At 44.8% G+C, this 18,343-nt stretch overlaps 1 protein-coding gene across 3 annotated transcripts in view; it reads left to right on the plus strand.

Moving 5' to 3' along the window:
• The window catches only part of LOC111520882 (matrilin-2), a 178,700-nt gene that overhangs the window by 58,055 nt on the left and 102,302 nt on the right, over positions 1 to 18,343 (plus strand). For all 3 annotated transcript variants that reach the window (XM_026454937.2, XM_026454938.2, XM_023183973.2), the window contains exons 3-4: positions 5,527 to 6,096; positions 16,587 to 16,709. In XM_026454937.2, the coding sequence (XP_026310722.1) occupies positions 5,527 to 6,096; positions 16,587 to 16,709 (693 nt within the window). The remainder of the gene's footprint in view (positions 1 to 5,526; positions 6,097 to 16,586; positions 16,710 to 18,343) is intronic.

Raw genomic sequence — 18,343 nt, forward strand, 5'->3', positions numbered from 1 at the left:
CTGTCCCCATCTATTAAAGAACAGTAACAACACCTACTTTCTAAGGTGTGTGTGAAGAGTAAACAAGCCAACACCTGTAAAGCATTCAGAACAAGGCCTGGTGCTAATTAAGTGCTCAATAAATATTAGCTATAAATTACAATTATTTTCTCTCTTGAGTCTCACAACAGTATTGTAAGGTATTATTATCCCTATCTTGCAGAGGAAGAGACTGAGGGTTACACAGGTTAAGGAGAGGCTCAAGATCATTTGGACAGAAAGTGGCAGAGGTTGGGCTTGCATGGGATCATAGGACTCTAATACTGTTTCACTTAGGATTTCAGAGCCCCCTTTGGTCTCCAGATGAAATGATTTTACCCTTGTCATGGAGATTCATACTCATTCCTTCTCCAAATGTGTCCTAACTTCCCCAGGCAGATGGCACCAAATATTTACAGTATGATTACACGGCCTTGATTGAATTTAGCCAGAACGGCAGAGAGGCTGATTAGTGACAAGGCTGCAATCTTGAGAGGAGGAAATAGTTCTGAGGTTGCACATTGTCATTCTGCTGGAGTAGGAATGTTGCTTAAAATTGTCCTGGCTCAGTTCCCTTTCTCTGGAAGGGTAAAAGACACTCATTTGCCCAATACATGGACTTTGGAGTCAAGCTGACAGTACTGGAAGAGCTGTTAACAGAGTCCAGATCATCACTTTATGGTTAGAGGGAGGATGTTTTATTATGGGCCCACAAACCATCTTCCAACTGTGGCTGAAAACCCTGTCATGAGAGGCCAGAAGGAAGATCATTGTATGTTCTTCTCCCAGGCCAAGGAGACAGGATGTCCTTCATCAGAACCAATTGTCAGCATAAGAAGAACACACAGCAAGGAAATCCATTTCCTGGAAACAACTCTCAACAGTTCCCATGTGGAGAATATGTGAGACTTTTTACAGCAAATGTTTTAGAGTGTTTCCAGGTATCTGCAAAGCTCCTATCATAATAGCTGGCTGTATTGATAATTTCCTAAGGGTGCCTGCCATGAGACAGTGGAAAGGGCATCAGGTCTGACCATGGTGAGCCATGAGGGCCTTGCAGAGAGAGAGTCAACTCTCTGGGCCTCAGTTTTCCTTTCTATAAAGTGAGTGACTTGGACTCTGTTGGGACCCCTCCACTTCTAAGAGTCTACTAGTCTATGATTCCATGAATTAAACTTCAGAAGTGGTTATGCTGCCTCATAAAATGGCAAAGATTTGGGTCCTAGAATCTCTGACTCTATTAGCAGGACCACACCTCCTCTAGAACTTTTTGGCTTTGTGTTTGTCATCATCTTTTTGAACTAACTGCTCTGATTCAATCTCTTTCACCTGACAACTTGCTTCCACCAGAATTCCATTTAATTCCACAGATGTTGAATGAAGACTTTCTGAGTTTCCAACTGCATGCCTACAAAGACAAATAAGACTAGTTTCCCAACCTTGGGGAAGTCCCAGTGAGATAGCAAGGTCAAGACTTTATAGAACTTCTTTTCTCCAGAGAGCTCTCTATTTCTTTGACTTGTGTGTATCCCTAGACCAGTAACATTGACTTCACCAGGGAACTTGTTAGAAATGGAAACCTGCAGAATCAGAAGCTCTGGGGTTGTGGTGCACTGGTCTTAGTTTTGTTGTTGTTGTTTTTTGTTTCTTTTTTTTTTTTTTGAGATGCCATTGTGCTCCTTGTTGCCCAGGCTGGAGCGCAATGGCACGATCTTGGCTCACAGCAACCTCTGCCTTCCAGGTTCAAGCAATTCTCCTGTCTCAGCCTCCTGAATAGCTGGGATTACGGGCATGCACCACCACAACCAGCTAATTTCGTATTATTATTATTATTATTATTATTATTATTATTATTATTACTTTTTTAGTAGAGATGGGGTTTCTCCTTGTTGGTCAGGCTGGTCTTGAACTCCTGACCTCAGGTGATCTGCCTGCCTCGGCCTCCCAAAGTGCTGGGATTACAGGCGTGAGCCGCTGTGCACTTGGCCTGGTCTTAGTTTTTAATAAGTCCTCTAGAGAATTGAGATGCACATTTGAGTTTGAGAATCATTGAACTAGTCCTTTCAGGGACAAGCTATGAGACTGTGGTTCTGAGCCCTCAGGGACCCAAGAAGACATTTTGAAGAAAATTCAGTTACTTGGGCTGCCAGGACTTGGTGTTTTCAACTCAGAATTTGAGCTTTCTTGGAACCTCCAACAACATTTTGAACCTTTGTGGTGTTTTTGTAAATGTGCAGGTGTTGTGGAAACTACCCATTTGTTTTGTAGGGAAGGAATCCAATTTAACACACAATTCTCCATGGAACTTCCAGGCTTCCCTTTAAATTGATTGTGATGCTTGGATAGATACTGAGACCATGACTAAGACCCATAATAAAGGCCCAATCCAAGGAGGATCCGCTACTTCCAAAGATCTCCAAAGGAAGAGAGTTCTCAGAGTGCGAGTCTTGTGTGAATTTCCCTCCCTTCAAAGGTGCCTTAATTAATATCCTTCTCCATGGCAGGGTCTAAGCCTGGCCCCTCTTTTCAGCAGGTAAAGATTATTGGGTCACATTCTCCCTGCAGTAAGTTCAGACATTAAGGGTGGGGCAGGTGTGGCTCTTGGAGAAGGGCCTCCCTGGGTCTTGGGAATGCTCTTCCTTGTCCTCCTTCCTGGGATCTGCAGATCCATCATCCACTGCCCCAACCCAGGCCTATAGGCTAAACCATAGGAGCCTTCATGAAAATGAGACACCCCCGCCTTCTTTTTTTTTCTTTTTTCTGAGACGGAGTCTTGCACTGTCGCCCGGGCTGGAGTGCAGTGGCACCACCTCAGCTCACTGCAACCTCCACCTCTTGGATTCAATAGCGATTCTCCTGCCTCAGCCTCCCAAGTAGCTGGGACTACAGGCACGTGCCACCATGCCTGCCTAATTTTTTGTATTTTTAGTAGAGATAGGGCTTCACAATGTTAGCCAAGATGGTCTCGATCTCCTGACCTCATGATCCACCCACCTCGGCCTCCCAAAGTGTTGGGATTATAGGCGTGAGCCACCGCACCTGGCTGAAAAGCACCCCCTTAAGGTGCCTCTTAGGGTGAACTCAGCCCCTGGGGCTCAGGGCTTGGCTGGATTTCAGTTCCTCTCACCTCCTTGAGCAGGTGCCTGTGTGCAGCACCAACCACACAGCCATAGCTGTAACCCTGCCCCTACCCAGCCTAGGGCTGGACACGAGTGAGGGCTGATGGAGAGGTGGGCAGGGGAGAGCCTATACATGCAGCCAGCACATGTCGGGAGTTCCCACGTGCTGGATCCTTCATTACATCATTTCCTTAAATTCTTACAGCTGCCCAACGAGGTGGATAGTGGTTGCACCTCTGTATATTTTTTTCTTTTTCTAAATTATGAAAGATTTCAAACTCTCAGTGCTCCCATGTTCTCATCTATGCAGCGGGTATGATGCTTCTTGCTCCTTTCTCAAAAACTTGTTCTGAAAATCAAATGACACCACAGTGACAAAGTGCTCTGGAAAAAAGATGTTAAAACATCCTGCAAATGTTAGGTTTCATATAGATCTTATCGCTGAGACCTCAAAGGCTCAGTTTCTGTGTCCTCTGTTTTAAGACACTCACCCTGGACTCACCCAGCCCCCAGGGTTATGCATGGGTATGGCAAAAGGTTGGTTTCCTGCCAGGCTACTGGTGTTTGGGGGGTGCCTCCTCTCCTAAAACCATTAGACTTGTAAGGCAGCGAGGATGAGGTGTGTGTGCAGGCACTCAGGGACGAGTCACAGTCTGGCAAGCTGGCCTGGACAGGATGACCTCACAGGCCTTTCCCACTTCTCATTTTTATGACTAGCTTCACTGTTTCATTTTGGCTTTCTCTCTCTTTCTTGCAGCTGTGGTGATTAGGATTTAGGGCAAGCATTTGGGATCCCTTTTCTAATCCCTTTCAAATCCTGATTCAGCTGCAAAGTCCGGGAAGGGAGGAGAGAACGGGGGAGGAGGGACCCACCCTGGTGAAAGGCAGTAGCTCAGAATATCCGAGAAACTCCATCAGGAATGCCCAGCCTCCACCCACTGAGGCTGGAGGCCTCTCATCTCATCCAATATCATCCTAATGCTAGAAACACAAAAGGGATGTATTTGTCTATGGACTCAAACCTTTTACAGCCTTCTTGCTTAGATGCTTAAGGCATAAATATGGTAGTCATGGTGGTAAGGGAAAGACTTAACATTTGCCTTTTTCCAATTTAACTGTGTCCTTTGTTGAAATATTTCTTAGGTCCCCTTTTCTCCATTTCCACTACTGTCCTGGGATTAGATCTGAGTCCTCTTCTCAATGAGATTAGTCCAGAAATTGTGTAGACCATCCATGTTGCAAACCACTGCCAGACTCTGTTGACTTTTCGTTATGTAACTTCCCTATGGGAGAGGTGAGTTACATAACATGATGCTAAGATGCCCCTCACTGGTGGCATTATGTACGTATTTTTCAGTCTGAAAGGAAAGGTCTTTTTAAACTGGCTTCAGGCCATCTCTCCAACTAATTCCTGCCTGAAACTCCTAGTATTCCCTCTACTACAAGGTCTCATCACTTATTCTGTTACCCACCACATTCATTCCATCTTGGGCTTTGGTTCATGTGATCCGCTCCATGTGCGCCTTCTCTCTAATCTAATCACCATGCATCTGTAAGGTCAGCTAATGTCCCATCTCCTTGATCCCAGCCCATTCATATCCCTATTCTCTTAGCAGCTATCGTCAGGACCACACAGTTTTCGTGACAGTTATTCTTTCATAGTTTTATTAGTTATGTCTCCCCAGGTAGACTGGAAGCTCCTTAACTTTGGACCCTGTCCTAAGCTTCTGTTATATTCTCTGCAGTGCCCAGCCAAGCTTATGTGTGATGTGGTAAAGAATAAAATAATTTTGACCCTGATCAGATATTTGGTTACATAAAAACTGCACTGGCGACTTTCTGGAAACTAACATGTTGATTTATCTTGCAAAAAGGATTGCTATCTGATTATAGCCAGTAGTCATGATCTTCCAGCCATGCACAAATATGCCCTTATAACTTCCATGAGTGGGGAGGAAAATTGATGAAGACTGAAGGTTTCAAAGGTGATCATCAGCCCCAGGATTTCCAACAATAGCTGGTCTGCACTGGGTCCTTAACTCTCTTTTAATGTTTTTATATTTATATATATATTTTTAATGCAATCTTGCTCTTGTTGCCCAGGCTGGAGTTCAATGGCACTATCTCAGCTCACTGCAACCTCTGCTTCCTGGGTTCAAGCGATTCTCCTGCCTCAGCCTCTGGAGTGGCTGGGAATGCAGGTGCCCGCCACCACATCAGACTAATTTTTGTATTTTTAGTAGAGACAGGGTTTTACAGTGTTGACCAGGCTGGTCTTGAACTCCTGACCTCAGGTGATCCACCTGCCTCCCAAAGTGTTGGGATTACAGGTGTGAGCCACCATGCCTGGCCTCTCTTCTAATGTATTTGACTTCTCCTCTTTCCCCAGAGAGCTCCTGTGAGGACAAGCGGGCAGACCTGGTTTTCATCATTGACAGCTCCCGCAGTGTCAACACCCATGACTATGCAAAGGTCAAGGAGTTCCTCGTGGACATCTTGCAATTCTTGGACATTGGTCCTGACGTCACCCGAGTGGGCCTGCTCCAATATGGCAGCACTGTCAAGAATGAGTTCTCCCTCAAGACCTTCAAGAGGAAGTCCGAAGTGGAGCGTGCTGTTAAGAGGATGCGGCATTTGTCCACGGGCACCATGACGGGGCTGGCCATCCAGTATGCCCTGAACATCGCATTCTCAGAAGCAGAGGGGGCCCGGCCCCTGAGGGAGAATGTGCCACGGGTCATAATGATTGTGACGGATGGGAGACCTCAGGACTCTGTGGCCGAGGTGGCTGCTAAGGCACGGGACACGGGCATCCTAATCTTTGCCATTGGTGTGGGCCAGGTAGACTTCAACACCTTGAAGGCCATTGGGAGTGAGCCCCATGAGGACCATGTCTTCCTGGTGGCCAATTTCAGCCAGATTGAGACGCTGACCTCTGTGTTCCAGAAGAAGTTGTGCAGTAAGTCCTGCTCCTCTGTCACTCTTCTAGAGAAACCATTAGAATTCATTCATTCATCTTCAAGTGTTCATTCTCTGTTACCATGTCCCAGATACTGTGCTGGCGATGGGTTTTCAACAAAGGCCAAGATAAACACAGTGTGCTCCAGGGGCTTACACTTTGACCAAGGAGACACTTTTTTTTCTTTTTCCTTTTGAGACGGAGTCTTGCTCTGTCACCCAGGCTGCAGTGCAGTGGTGTGATCTCGGCTCACTGCAAGTTCTGCCTCCCGGGTTCACGACATTCTCCTGCCTCAGCCTCCCGAGTAGCTGGCACTACAGGTACCCACCACCACACCTGGCTAATTTTTTGTATTTTTAGTAGAGATGGCGTTTCACCGTGTTAGCCAGGATGGTCTCGATCTCCTGACCTCGTGATCCACCCACCTCAGCCTCCCAGAGTGCTGGGATTACAGGCGTGAGCCACCACGCCCAGCCGCAGACACATATTTTTATTTATTTATCTTTCAGAGACAGGGTCTTGCTCTGTCACCCAGGCTGTAGTGCAGTGGCATGATCAAAGCTCACTGTAATCTCGAACTCTGGGGCTTAGGTGATCCTCTTGCCTTAGCCTCACAAGTAGCTGGGACAACAGGTGTGCACCACCATGCCTGGCTTATTTTTTAATTATTTGTAGAGACAAGGTTTCACCATGTTGCCCAGGCTGTTCTGAAACTCCTGGCCTCAAGTGATCCTCCTGCCTCAACCTCCCAAAGTGCTGGGATTACAGGCACGAGCACCCAGCTGAGACAGACATTAAATATATAATTATACAAATAAGTAACTATAGTTGTCACAGTGTAATGGAGGAAGAATTCAGGACATGATGGAGTGTGCAACCCCAGGACCTGACCTAGGCCTGGGTGTTCAGGGAGATTGTTCTGGGGAAGGGACATGTAAGTCCAAGCCACAGAATGAGGAAGAGTAGATAAACAAAGTTTTTCTTCAGCACATGGAGCTGCCCTGGAATTCCCTAAGTTGGAATTCATGAGTTGGAGTAGGGATGGGAATGGAAAGGCAGAAAAAGTAACATAATCTCTCCTTGGATGGTGTGGAATACCATGGCATTTTTGCCCCATGGTGGTGCTGGCAGAGGATGTTTTCTCAGCTGACAAAGAGGTCCAACTTATACAGAGGACCAAGGTGTGGTCCTGGCAGCTCCCTGCCTGTTAAGATTGTAGGGGCCACTCCTCACCTGCCAACTCTTTCTGCAGGAAGATGCCTCTCGGAGCTGCATTCTTCTGTGTTGGAAGCTTTCTTCCCTCTTTTGCTTTCTAACCCTCTTTCCATAGGTCTTCTCTCTCCCTTCCTTCCCGCGCACTTTCCAGTTATCTTTACCCCTGCTCCTGCCCCCCTCTTCTCAGCTGGTCAGCCTGCAGTTTCCTCCGCAGTTTCCTGCCTCTGTGGCTGCCTTTTTGTTTCTTCCTCCTTCAGGAGGGCAGGGGGCCAGCGGCCTAATCCGGGAAACTCGCGTCCTGAGTTGGTAAACAATGTCCCACCCTGACTTATCCATTCCCAGTGGTCCCTGTCCCCTCCAGCTACCATGAATCTTTGATGGGGAAATAAAAGGAAATAATCTATTTTAAAATATCTATTTGTAAATGATCTATGTGTAAATATCTATTCGTAAAATGTAAAATATCTTTTCCTAGAGCAGGGTGGAGAATGAGCTTTAGAGCCAGACTCCACACCAACTCCCCAGGAGGGGGCACCCAGGAGGGGGTTCTCAGAATGTGACATATTCTAGACCCCTAAGATATAGGCCCCAGGGAAAAACAGTGTGCTTTTGATGTGTATTAAACAAAATCCCCTGCTGAGAACTAACCTCAACAAGTGCAGAGATCTCATTTGTTCTTGACTCCAGAATCAAAAGATTTACTTAAGAAATCAATGCCACGAAGAAGAAAGAACCTTTTTCCTTGCAATGCCACTTGGAAAGTGTTCAGAAGTGCCATTTCCCTGGCACTGCAGAGGTCGTGTTGTGGTGTGCCGTGGCCCAAGTCAGCTGGAACACTTTAATCAGCAGGACACACTGCAAGCATTTCCAAGGTTTATGACTTTAAATGACTTCTGCAGAATTTATGTTTCCCCTTTCCTGAAAATATTAAAAGGGAAATTGGTTCTGTAACCATTTTGACAGTTTATTCATTTGTGTTGGAAAATGTTAATGGAGGGGTTCTTTTTATAATCATTCCGGATTTATCAGAAAATGGAAAGATAACATGATAAGGCTGAGGAGCTACACAGTGGGACTGACCTCCTGCTCCGCCCCCATGATGTTGAATAGGATATACCAATATGGACTTGTCCATGGAAAAACCATCTCTGGGTGCTTTATGGCAAGGCAGCAAAATGAAAAGGCAGTTCGGACTTTTCCTCCCTTCATCTTCTTTGTTATAATCTGGAAGCTCTAAGAAAACATCAGTGTTATCCCATTTGTTCCTGTGGCCTGAGAAATGAATCCCCTGTGAGTACCCCCATCCACTCTGCAGGAGACAGGGCTGCTGTCTCTCCCTGCACTGCACTGCCAGGCTTTGCTCAGCAGACTCAGCAGCAGTCTTGAAAGGCTGAAGAGGCCCCAGGGCCTCTTTATCAACTGCACAGTAAAGACTGCAGTAACTAACATTTATAAAGCACTTTCCCGTATGTTATCGCAGAAAGCCCCAGGAGGCAGGCAGCACACTCCTGCCACTCTCTTTTTACAGGTTAAGGAAGTTGCTAAGTGAATCACCTGAAAAACAGATAGCCAAGATATACTTGGATGCTAATTCCAAATCTCTTGCTCATTTCACTCCTCTGCATGTTGGGAATTATAAAATCCTCTTTTAAGGTAAACTATTTTCTGATGGCCACCTCCACAGTCCATCCTGTCCTGGTAAACCTACCTTGCAGTTGGCATTCACCTGAAATAGGTGAAACTCTGAAGGGAGCCTTCGTAGGAGGAAGAGGAGCTGACTCTAGCCGTACAATCTTGAGCAAATCTTTGTGCTCTCTGAGCCTCAGTTGCCTCATCTGTAAAATGGGATTTTATAGGCAGAAAGTAGATGAGTGAACAGGTGTTGTAAATGGTAGAGCCCTATTCAGTGTGCACTGTGTTATGTATTATTACAATCAAATACACTGAGGACCGATGGGCTAGGCAGATGGCCTCAGTTTTGATCTGCACTCAGATGATTAGACAACAATGGTGAGCATTTTTCAAGTTGCAGATGACATCTCTGAGGTTTCAGAAGTTTCATTTGTTCCTTAACATTCATTGAACTTGTAAACCAAAAAGTATCTGAGACAAGTCCCAATCAATTTAAAAGTTTATTTTGCCAAGGTTAAGGACATGCCTGGAAAAAATGAACACAAAATCACAGGAACAATCTGTGGTCTGTGCCTTTTTCCAAAGATGATTTTGAGGGCTTCAGTATTTAAAAGGGAGAGAGGGAGGGCATGGTCACATTACTGAATCCACATGTTGCAAGAGAAAAGGAACAGGTAGGGGAATAGTCAATTATATATTCCTCTAGCGCTCAGGAAATCAACACTTTACATAAGATAAGGTGAACATAGAGTAGCTACTTATGGAGATATTTAACCTTTTATCTGTAGCGATCTGCTTAGGAACAAAAGCAAAGGCAGTTTCTTGCATTACTCAGCTTTTAGCTTAATTTTTTTCCTTTTGGCATAGTGAATTGGGATCCTGAGATTTTATTTCCTTTCACAAACTATACCCCAATAATAGCTAATCTTGTCCTGTGCTAGGCACTTTTAAATACAGTATTCCATTTAATACTTAAAATAACCCTTTGAGGCAGGTACTATCATTATCTTTTTTTTCTTTCTAAGAGATAGGGTCTCACTATGTTGTCCAGGCTGGCCTCGAACTCCTGGGCTCAAGCAACAGCCTCCCAAGTAGCTGGGACTATGTGTCACTATACGTGGCTCTATTATCCTTACTTTACAGAACTGGAACTTGTCAGGGTCTGCCTGGGGGCTCCAGGAGAGCTTTAAAGACAAGGTGATACTAATCATTACTAACATTTCTTGATATTAATGTATGCATGTGTTGTTTCAGGCTATTAGCATATGTTAACTCACTTTATTCACACAACAAACCTGTCAAGTAGATGCTCTTTTAGTTCCCATTTTATGGAAGAGGAAATTGAGAACCGAAGAGGTTAAATAACTTGTCCAAGATCACACACCTGTAAGTGCTGGAGCTTGTTTTTTGTTTTTGTTTATTTGTTTGTTTTGTTTTGTTTTTTGAGATAGGGTCTCACTCTGTCACCCAGGCTAGAGTGTAGTAGCATGATCATAGCTCACTACCGCCTCAAAGTTCCATCCCAGCTTGGACTACAGGTGTGTGCCACCATAAATGAATAATTTTTATTTAATTCTTTTTTTTTTTTTTTAAAGAGAAAGAAACAATGTCTTACTATGTTACCCAGGCTGGTCTTGAACTCCTGAGCTCAAACAACCCTCCTGCCTCTGCCTCCCAAAGTGCTGGAACTACAGACATGAGCCGCTGTGCCTGGCCTGTAAGTGGTAGAGTTGAGACGTGAGCCCAGGCATTCTGCAGGCAGAACTGAAAATCAATGCTGCATCTGCAGATTGGGACAGGCGGTGTCTGGGTGTGATGAAGGCAGGACCTTTATCATACAGTGAGGAATTGATTAGACTCTGGAGTCAGACCTCGCTGGGTGAGAGTCCTGGCTTTGTCTCTTTGGCTGTCTGGCTGTGAACCTGAGCACAGTGGAGGCTTTATACCTGCAGGCAGGGACTTCCCATACCAGCCACAGCAAGGGGAATCCTGAGGTTGCATTCTCAGGCCACCCCTGAGACCACCAGGGAGAGGCCAGGTGCCTTGTGAATTGAGGTCCTGTCTATGAGATGACCAAAACCCACACATCCTGGAGTCTGCCATTTTTGCCACCCAGTAAGAGAAAACACTGAATCTAGGGGCTGCAGACGCTGTCCCAAGTGTTCTGGTTATTCTTGCCACCTGGGCAGGACTGCTTTTAATTAACTTCTAGATGCTGACTTTATCAGCCTCGTCTGGTATTTTGGAGCAGGGAGGCAGGCTGTTCCTACCCTAATAGCCCCACCCCACCCAGGCCAGGCACAATTTAAGGTCCTAATAGTATTCCTAGGACACACCCTTCATGAACTGACCTGGGCAAAGTCTACAGTGATTGTACCCCTTTGAGGCCCTGTTGTGAAGTGGGGAGGCTGGACTGACTTCACAAACGTTGAGTCTACTGTACTCAGTAATACAAAAGACCTCCAGCCCACCTCCCTACACTGACCACTCCTTTAGTCATTCATACAATCATTAAAAAAAAAAAAAAAGTTCTTCTTTCCTAGTCAGCATATCCAATCCCACCAATGACTTAGGCTGCTGATAAGTTATTCCTTCTTGCTGAACACAAGGCCTTGCCTGAGTGTAAACCCAGAGGGCCTTCTGAGAAATGAGGCTCGTAGGACTGTTTCCAGCAGGCCGGTGGAGGAGGCAAGACTGTGGTCTCCCCTTGGCTCTCATCACAAATGCCTGTCCCACAGAGGGCAAGGCATGAGGCCTGGATGCTCTGAAAGTCACTCAGCACTCACCCACAGCATTCTACAGATGGGAAAGTTTTATTCTAGTTTAGTGAAGATGTTTGAGATTCTTTTGGTTGAAAGTGTCAGGAATTCCATTTTTTTCCTAAAAGATAGGGTTAGTGCATTATATCCATGGAAACAAGGATGGCAGTCATGGGGGTCGTGCTTTCACTCCATCTCCCTTCCACTCCTCTCCTTCTCAGGTCCACAGTCAGGAAGCATGCCCCCCTCCCCGCCAGCCCCTGAGGCTCACTTGTCCTCAGTTTGAGCCCCCTTTTATTCGGTTCTGGTTCCTAAATGCCAGTAAAGGACTCTGATTGTCAAACCCTGTACCAACCAACAGTGTCAGGAGTGGGACTACCTCAGACCACCACGGCAGCTCCCAGATGCAAGGTGTCTGGAGTGCGAAGGAAAGGCAGTTTTTAGAAAAAGCAAGTACCAGATTAAATAATAGTAAATGTCTGTACTGAGGTCCCTAGAGCCCGTCCATGCCTCTACAGGTAAAGAAATAGTCTACAAGAGCTACCTGATTTCCCAGAACTTCCCTCACTTGTTCAAGGTAGAGGGGAACTAGAACACAGTCTTCTAGCTCCCAATCCAGTGCCTTTTCCATTACACCAAGTTATAATGTTCTAGTTCCAGTTTCTCTTATGGCACCTGGCCAACATAAGCCTTAGTAACAAGCTGTCACTGTAAAACCCAGTGCAGTAGTTATTTTAATTCCCCCTCCCCACCACCATTTTTTTTTTTTTTTTTGAGATGGAGTCTCTCTCTGTTGCCCAGGCTAGAGTGCAGTGGCACGACCTCTGCTCACTGCAACCTCTGCCTCCCAGTTTCAAGCAGTTCTCCTGCCTCAGCCTCCCGAATAGCTGAGACTACAGGTGCCCACCACCATGCCTAGCTTATTTTTATGTTTTTAGTAGAGATGGGATTTCGTCATGTTGGCCAGGCTGGTCTCAAACTCCTGGACTCAAGTGATCTGCCCACCTCAGCCTCCTAAATTGCTAGTATTACAGGCGTGAGCCACCATGCCTGCCTGGCCTAATTTCCCCATTTGATAGGTGAAGAAAGTGGAGTTCAGAGAAACCAAGTCATTTGCACAAGGTCATAGGGAGTGGCGAAGCTGAGCCTTCAGGCGGTCTATTTCCAGCAGTCATCCTCTCCGCACTGCGGCCTGCTGCCCTCCAGATATTTTCTCTCCCTCACATCTCCTGTCTTCTTACTTTGTCTGTTAGGGTCTCAGCAAGAAGACAGGCACCAGGTACATCACTTGGGCCTCCCACTCATGGCAGTGGGTGACTGCCGTGTAGTTGGCTGCCTACACACGACACTTCCTTAATTATGGAGGGAGACAGGGACACGCTGTGAGTGCCTCAGAAATGCCCTCTGCCCTTGGGTAATTTGACTCCAGCAATCCATGAAAAGAAGAAAGTCTTTCAGGATGCAAAGCAAATGCAAATTAAAAGTGGGATAATGATTACCCTTCACCATAAGATTGTCAAAACTTAAAGTTTGATGACACCAAGTACCGAAGTTTTGAGGGCATCATTAGGACCATCATTGCTGATATGAGCTGTCTTGGAAGGCAATTAGGCCATATCCATTTAAAGTGAGACCCAGTCCTAGAGAAACCATTGCACATGCCTTCAAGGAGACATGTTCAGGAATGTTCATCACAACACTGTGAAATAAAAACTTGGAAACCACCCAAATGCTGACCATTGGGGAAACGGCCAAATAAAATGAGGACAGTCATGTGACCAATGGATAAATCAATTGGGAGGGATAAACTAGATCTAAGATTTTGATTAAATCTAAAATACAGTTAGTTTTCATTATTCACAATAATTTTGTTTTATAAAGTCACTACAAACACTGAGTTAGAGAATACTAAACCATTGCTCCTGCGGGAATATAGGGTGAGGTTCCTGCAATCCTCTGGTGACAATATTTTTTGTCAGCTAATCAATACATAGCCTTGTTTTACGTATGTTTCTGTTTAAAAACATCTTACTTGTTTTTGGTTTGTCTGTTTTTTGAGATAGAGTCTCGCTGTGTCTGCAGTGGCACAATCTCAGCTCACTGCAACCTCTGCTTCCTGGTTTCAAGCGATTCTCCTGCCTCAGCCCCCCGAGTAGCTGGCATTACAGGCGCCTGCCAGCATTCCTGACTACTTTTTGTATTTTTTTTAGTAGAGTCACGGTTTCACCATGTTGGCCAGGCTGGTCTCAAACTCCTGACCTCAAGTGATCCACCCACCTCGGCCTCCCAAAGTGCTGAGATTACAGGTGTGAGCCACCATGCCTGGCCGAAAACATCTTATTTGATATATACCATTGATTCATTAACATCAGACCCAGAGCCAACGATAACTCCTGACTGAATGAAACTTATCTAACACGTGTTTTCCCTGTAAGGCACATTGCAGCCTTTCTGCACTGAGGAACACTAGACAGCACATCACCGTTTTAAACAGCAAAATCACTTACAGAAATGAAAAAAAAAATCGTGGTGCTAAGTAGACTGCGAAAAGGATACTTGTTTACAGAATGAAAGCTGAAAAAGAAGGCAGAGTGGCACCTTATCCAACCTCAGCTGGGAACATCTGCACCAGGCAACACATTTTTTTTTGTAGTCTCAGTTACTTGGAAGGCTGAGGCAGGAGGATCACTTGAGCCCCGGAGATTGAGGCTGCAGCAAGCTGTGACTGTGCCACTGCACTCCAGCCTAGGTGACAGAGCAAGCCTGTCTCACAAAAGAAACTAAATGTAGAGGTATTTTAAATTGAGTGCTTATGCACTCTGAGCATGTCCACTAGTGACCATGAAAATGCTGTGAGTATTGGTTTGGGCTTACAAATACAGTTTAGTGAGTAGGCAAATTCATAAATGTGGAATCTGTGAAGAATGAGGATCAACTGAACATGTCTTCACAGTTTGACATCTCTGAAACTGGGGTGCATTTTAGATTCCATGAAATACAGTACACGTATCAACATGGATAGAATCTGTGATTAATATTGAGTGAAAACTGAGTTGAAGGTCAATATGTATAGGATGAACCTACAGATGCAAAATAAAACAAAATGCCACCATAATTCTCCTTTGCTGTAAAATGGTTAACAGGTATCTTCAGCATTCCCCAGGCACTATTCTCAACACTCTACCATCTCCATTAATTTACCCTTTTTGAGGTTCTTATGAGGTAGGTGCTATTTTTATCCTCATGTCATATAAAGAGGTTAAGAAAATTGCACAAAGGGCTGGGTGTGGTGGCTCATGTCTGTTATCCTAACACTTTGAGAGATTGATGCAGGAGAATTGCTTCAGCTCAGGAGTTTGAGACCAGCCTGGGCAACATAGTAAGACATCATCTCTATTTTTGAAAATGAGAAAATTTCTATTTTATTTAAAAATAATAATAATAAAAGAAAATTGTACAAGGTCACAAGAAACCTGTTTATTTCACCCTGAAGTAAAAATGACTGATTGGATCTACAAACCTTCCTAGTGTTATTTGTGTCCTAACAGGAACCAAAACACAGACAATCAAACTCAGAACAGTACATTCTAAATTGTATTGTTGTGAAATAAAACAGCTTCACTTCCCTAGTTCATTTATTGTCCACCATATTTCTTACTCCAATGTAAAGAGACATAAACTTCAGATGGATTTAATCACGGCAGAGTTTTCATAAGTGCTGGATTAATGGAATTGTTCTCAGCTTTTGAGAGCTCCTTTTATTTTAGCTTCATAAAAATATATTTCTACATATAGACACCTTTTTTGTTTATGAGAACACTTGCATAACTTGTTGTTTGTACTGTTGCTTGTTAATTTTAAATACAATCAAGTTACATTGAGTAAAGTCAGAAATTAGGACATTAAAAAAAGAGAATTTTTATGAGCTACAGACAGACTTATGCAAGAACCAATGTACCAGAAAGCTGAGGTGCTTCAGAAACTAAATGCAGAGGGCAGGCGTGGTGGCGCATGCCTGTAATCCCAGCACTTTGGGAGGCCAAACTGGGAGGATGGCTTGAGCCCAGGAGTTTGAGACCAGCCTGGGCAATGTAGTGAAACCCTGTCTCTACCAAAAAAATTTTAAAAGTTAGCCAGGCATGGTGGCATACGCCCGTAGTCCCAGCTACTCGGGAAGCTGAGGTGGGAGGACGGCTTGAGCCCAGGAATTTGAGGCTTCAGTGAGCCATGATTGTGATACTGCACTCCAGCCTGGGAGACAGAGCAAGGCCCTGTCTCAAAAAAAAAAAAAAAAAAAAAAAGAAAAGATGCTAAATAAAGAGATAACATAAAGATTATAGAAACATGAAACGTGTGAATGCATTTTTTACTCCAAATTTTGGTGTATACTTTTGCATATTAAAAAAAATTACATTACCCTTGAAACATGATTTTGAGAAACTGTTGGTTCTTTAACACATTCTTGCTTATTTAATAGCTTTTCCTCCAGCCCCATTGCTGCTTCCTAAAAATCCACACTTAAGCCAAAGCCCCCTCTGATGCTGGCAAACTTTTCTGATTCCCAGCCACCACATAGGTATTAAGTTGAATTGGAAATTTCTTGCTTTTTTTTTTTGTAGATCAAAACCAATCAAGTATCAGCAGTTTCATATAGTTCAGCCTAACACCGTTTCTCTTTGATTTTCCATGGCCCTTTATCTGGCCCTGTCTTGTCCACCTTGGACTGTGAGCCCCCTTGAGGGTAGGGACTGCAGCTTGTTTCTGAGTCCTGCCCATAGGAGAGAGTAGGTGCTGAATAAATGCTTGCTGGCAGGTGCTTGCTGGCAGGAATGGAGTGAGAAAGGGTGTCACTGTTGACTTACCTTCCTGTGTCTTCCCTTTCAGCGGCCCACATGTGCAGCACCCTGGAGCATAACTGTGCCCACTTCTGCATCAACATCCCTGGCTCATACGTCTGCAGGTGCAAACAAGGCTACATTCTCAACTCAGATCAGACGACTTGCAGAAGTAAGACTGCTTTGCTGATATATTTGTGGTTTCTTCCTCTTCGCTCTTCCTCTCTCTTCTTTTATCTGGGCTCATTTTATTCATCTGTGATGCCTCACCCACCCCAGTTATCATCTCTTGGGGACAGAAATAAAGTTTGGTATTTTCTGTTGACCCCATCACAGTGCCTAGTCCAGAGCTGGGCACACAGTAGGCCATCAGGAAGAGTTAGAAAGCTAGGTAGAAGCACCATCTCAGAAATAGCCTCTTTGAATGTATGAACTGGTCTTCTTTACATCCAAGCTTGTTCTTTAGCAGGGACTACCGAAGAGCCTTTTCATCCACTGTCTTTATTAACTGTACCCTTAGGAACTGTTTCCATATTTTATTATCTTCTATAAAGCATGGATTTAGGAAGAGTTATTAACCTCGGCTGGGAGTGATTATTCAAGTTCTGTTTTAGAGGGGTGCAGGGACCCAGTTGCTTTGGTGTGGGACACTTTATAGGTGTCCTAGATTTTAAAAAGGGGGTAAACAGATGTAAGATATTATAACTCACATTCTCTTTTTTGGCTAAGTGCCAAAGACTAGACAATATACTGATACTTGAGCCAGCACAAGGTAGTCTACCCCTTAAAGGACAGAATTACCCATACACAGAGTACCATGTCCTTACTTTTTAAAGTTATGGATAAAGCCACTGAGTTAACCCACAGACGACCAGGCTACCAAAAGCAAGGCATGAGGAACCCACATGGAAGCAAACAAAACTCAGCTAATCTGACACTTAGTTCATGCACTGAGTAACTGTTGCAATGTGTCATTGTTATTATACCTCATGGTAAGCAATTAAGCATTAATGGAAAGCAGTTTGCACAAATGGCTATAATTAGTGTCACATTTATAGAAGCAAACCACCTTTTTTCATGTTTCTTCTCACTATTCTTCAGTTTCAGGGTTGAGTGGTTGGCTGGAGTTCTCTCCCTGCCCCTCAAGATTAGGTAACATCTGCTTGACCCTCCAGTTCTGTGTGGCCTGTGGAAGCCCAAAGCCCTCTGGACTCTGAATCGCAGGGGTGGGGTGGGGGATATGTGTTCTTCGGCTCCTCTCAGACCCCAGGATCCCAAGTTGAGTGCAGCCTGAATCACCCTTATCTTCCACTTGAAGATCTGATGCTTCCTCAAGACCCACAACAAAGTCACTTGCACCAAATACTCACAGGTTTCCTAGAGTTTCCTAAAGAACTGGGGGAGACCGTGAAAGGACATCTCACACATTGCTCAGCAAACAACCTAGAGATCTCTTTAGACACCCCCCTCTATACACCTCCACCTCTCCAGGTGTTCTACCTCCCCACAACCATCCTCTGGAGGCATCCCTCATCCTCTTCAGCATCCTCCCCTCTGCCCCAGATGTTTCTCTGGCCCATCTCAGCCTCCCATCATCTTGCCCACTCTCTTCCTGCCCTTCTCCTCCTCCTCCTCTTCCTCCTCCAACTCCTCCTTCTCCTTCTCCTTTCTTCTTTTCCTTTGATTTGTTTTTTTAAGACAGGGTCTTGCTCTGTCACCCAGGCTTTAGTACAGTGGCACAATTATGACTCGCTGTAGCCTCAACCTCCTAGGCTCAAGCAGTCCTCCCACCTCAGCCTCCTGAAT

The sequence above is a fragment of the Piliocolobus tephrosceles genome, chromosome 7 (assembly GCF_002776525.5).
Source record: "Piliocolobus tephrosceles isolate RC106 chromosome 7, ASM277652v3, whole genome shotgun sequence".
Classification (NCBI taxonomy): Eukaryota; Metazoa; Chordata; class Mammalia; order Primates; family Cercopithecidae; genus Piliocolobus; species Piliocolobus tephrosceles.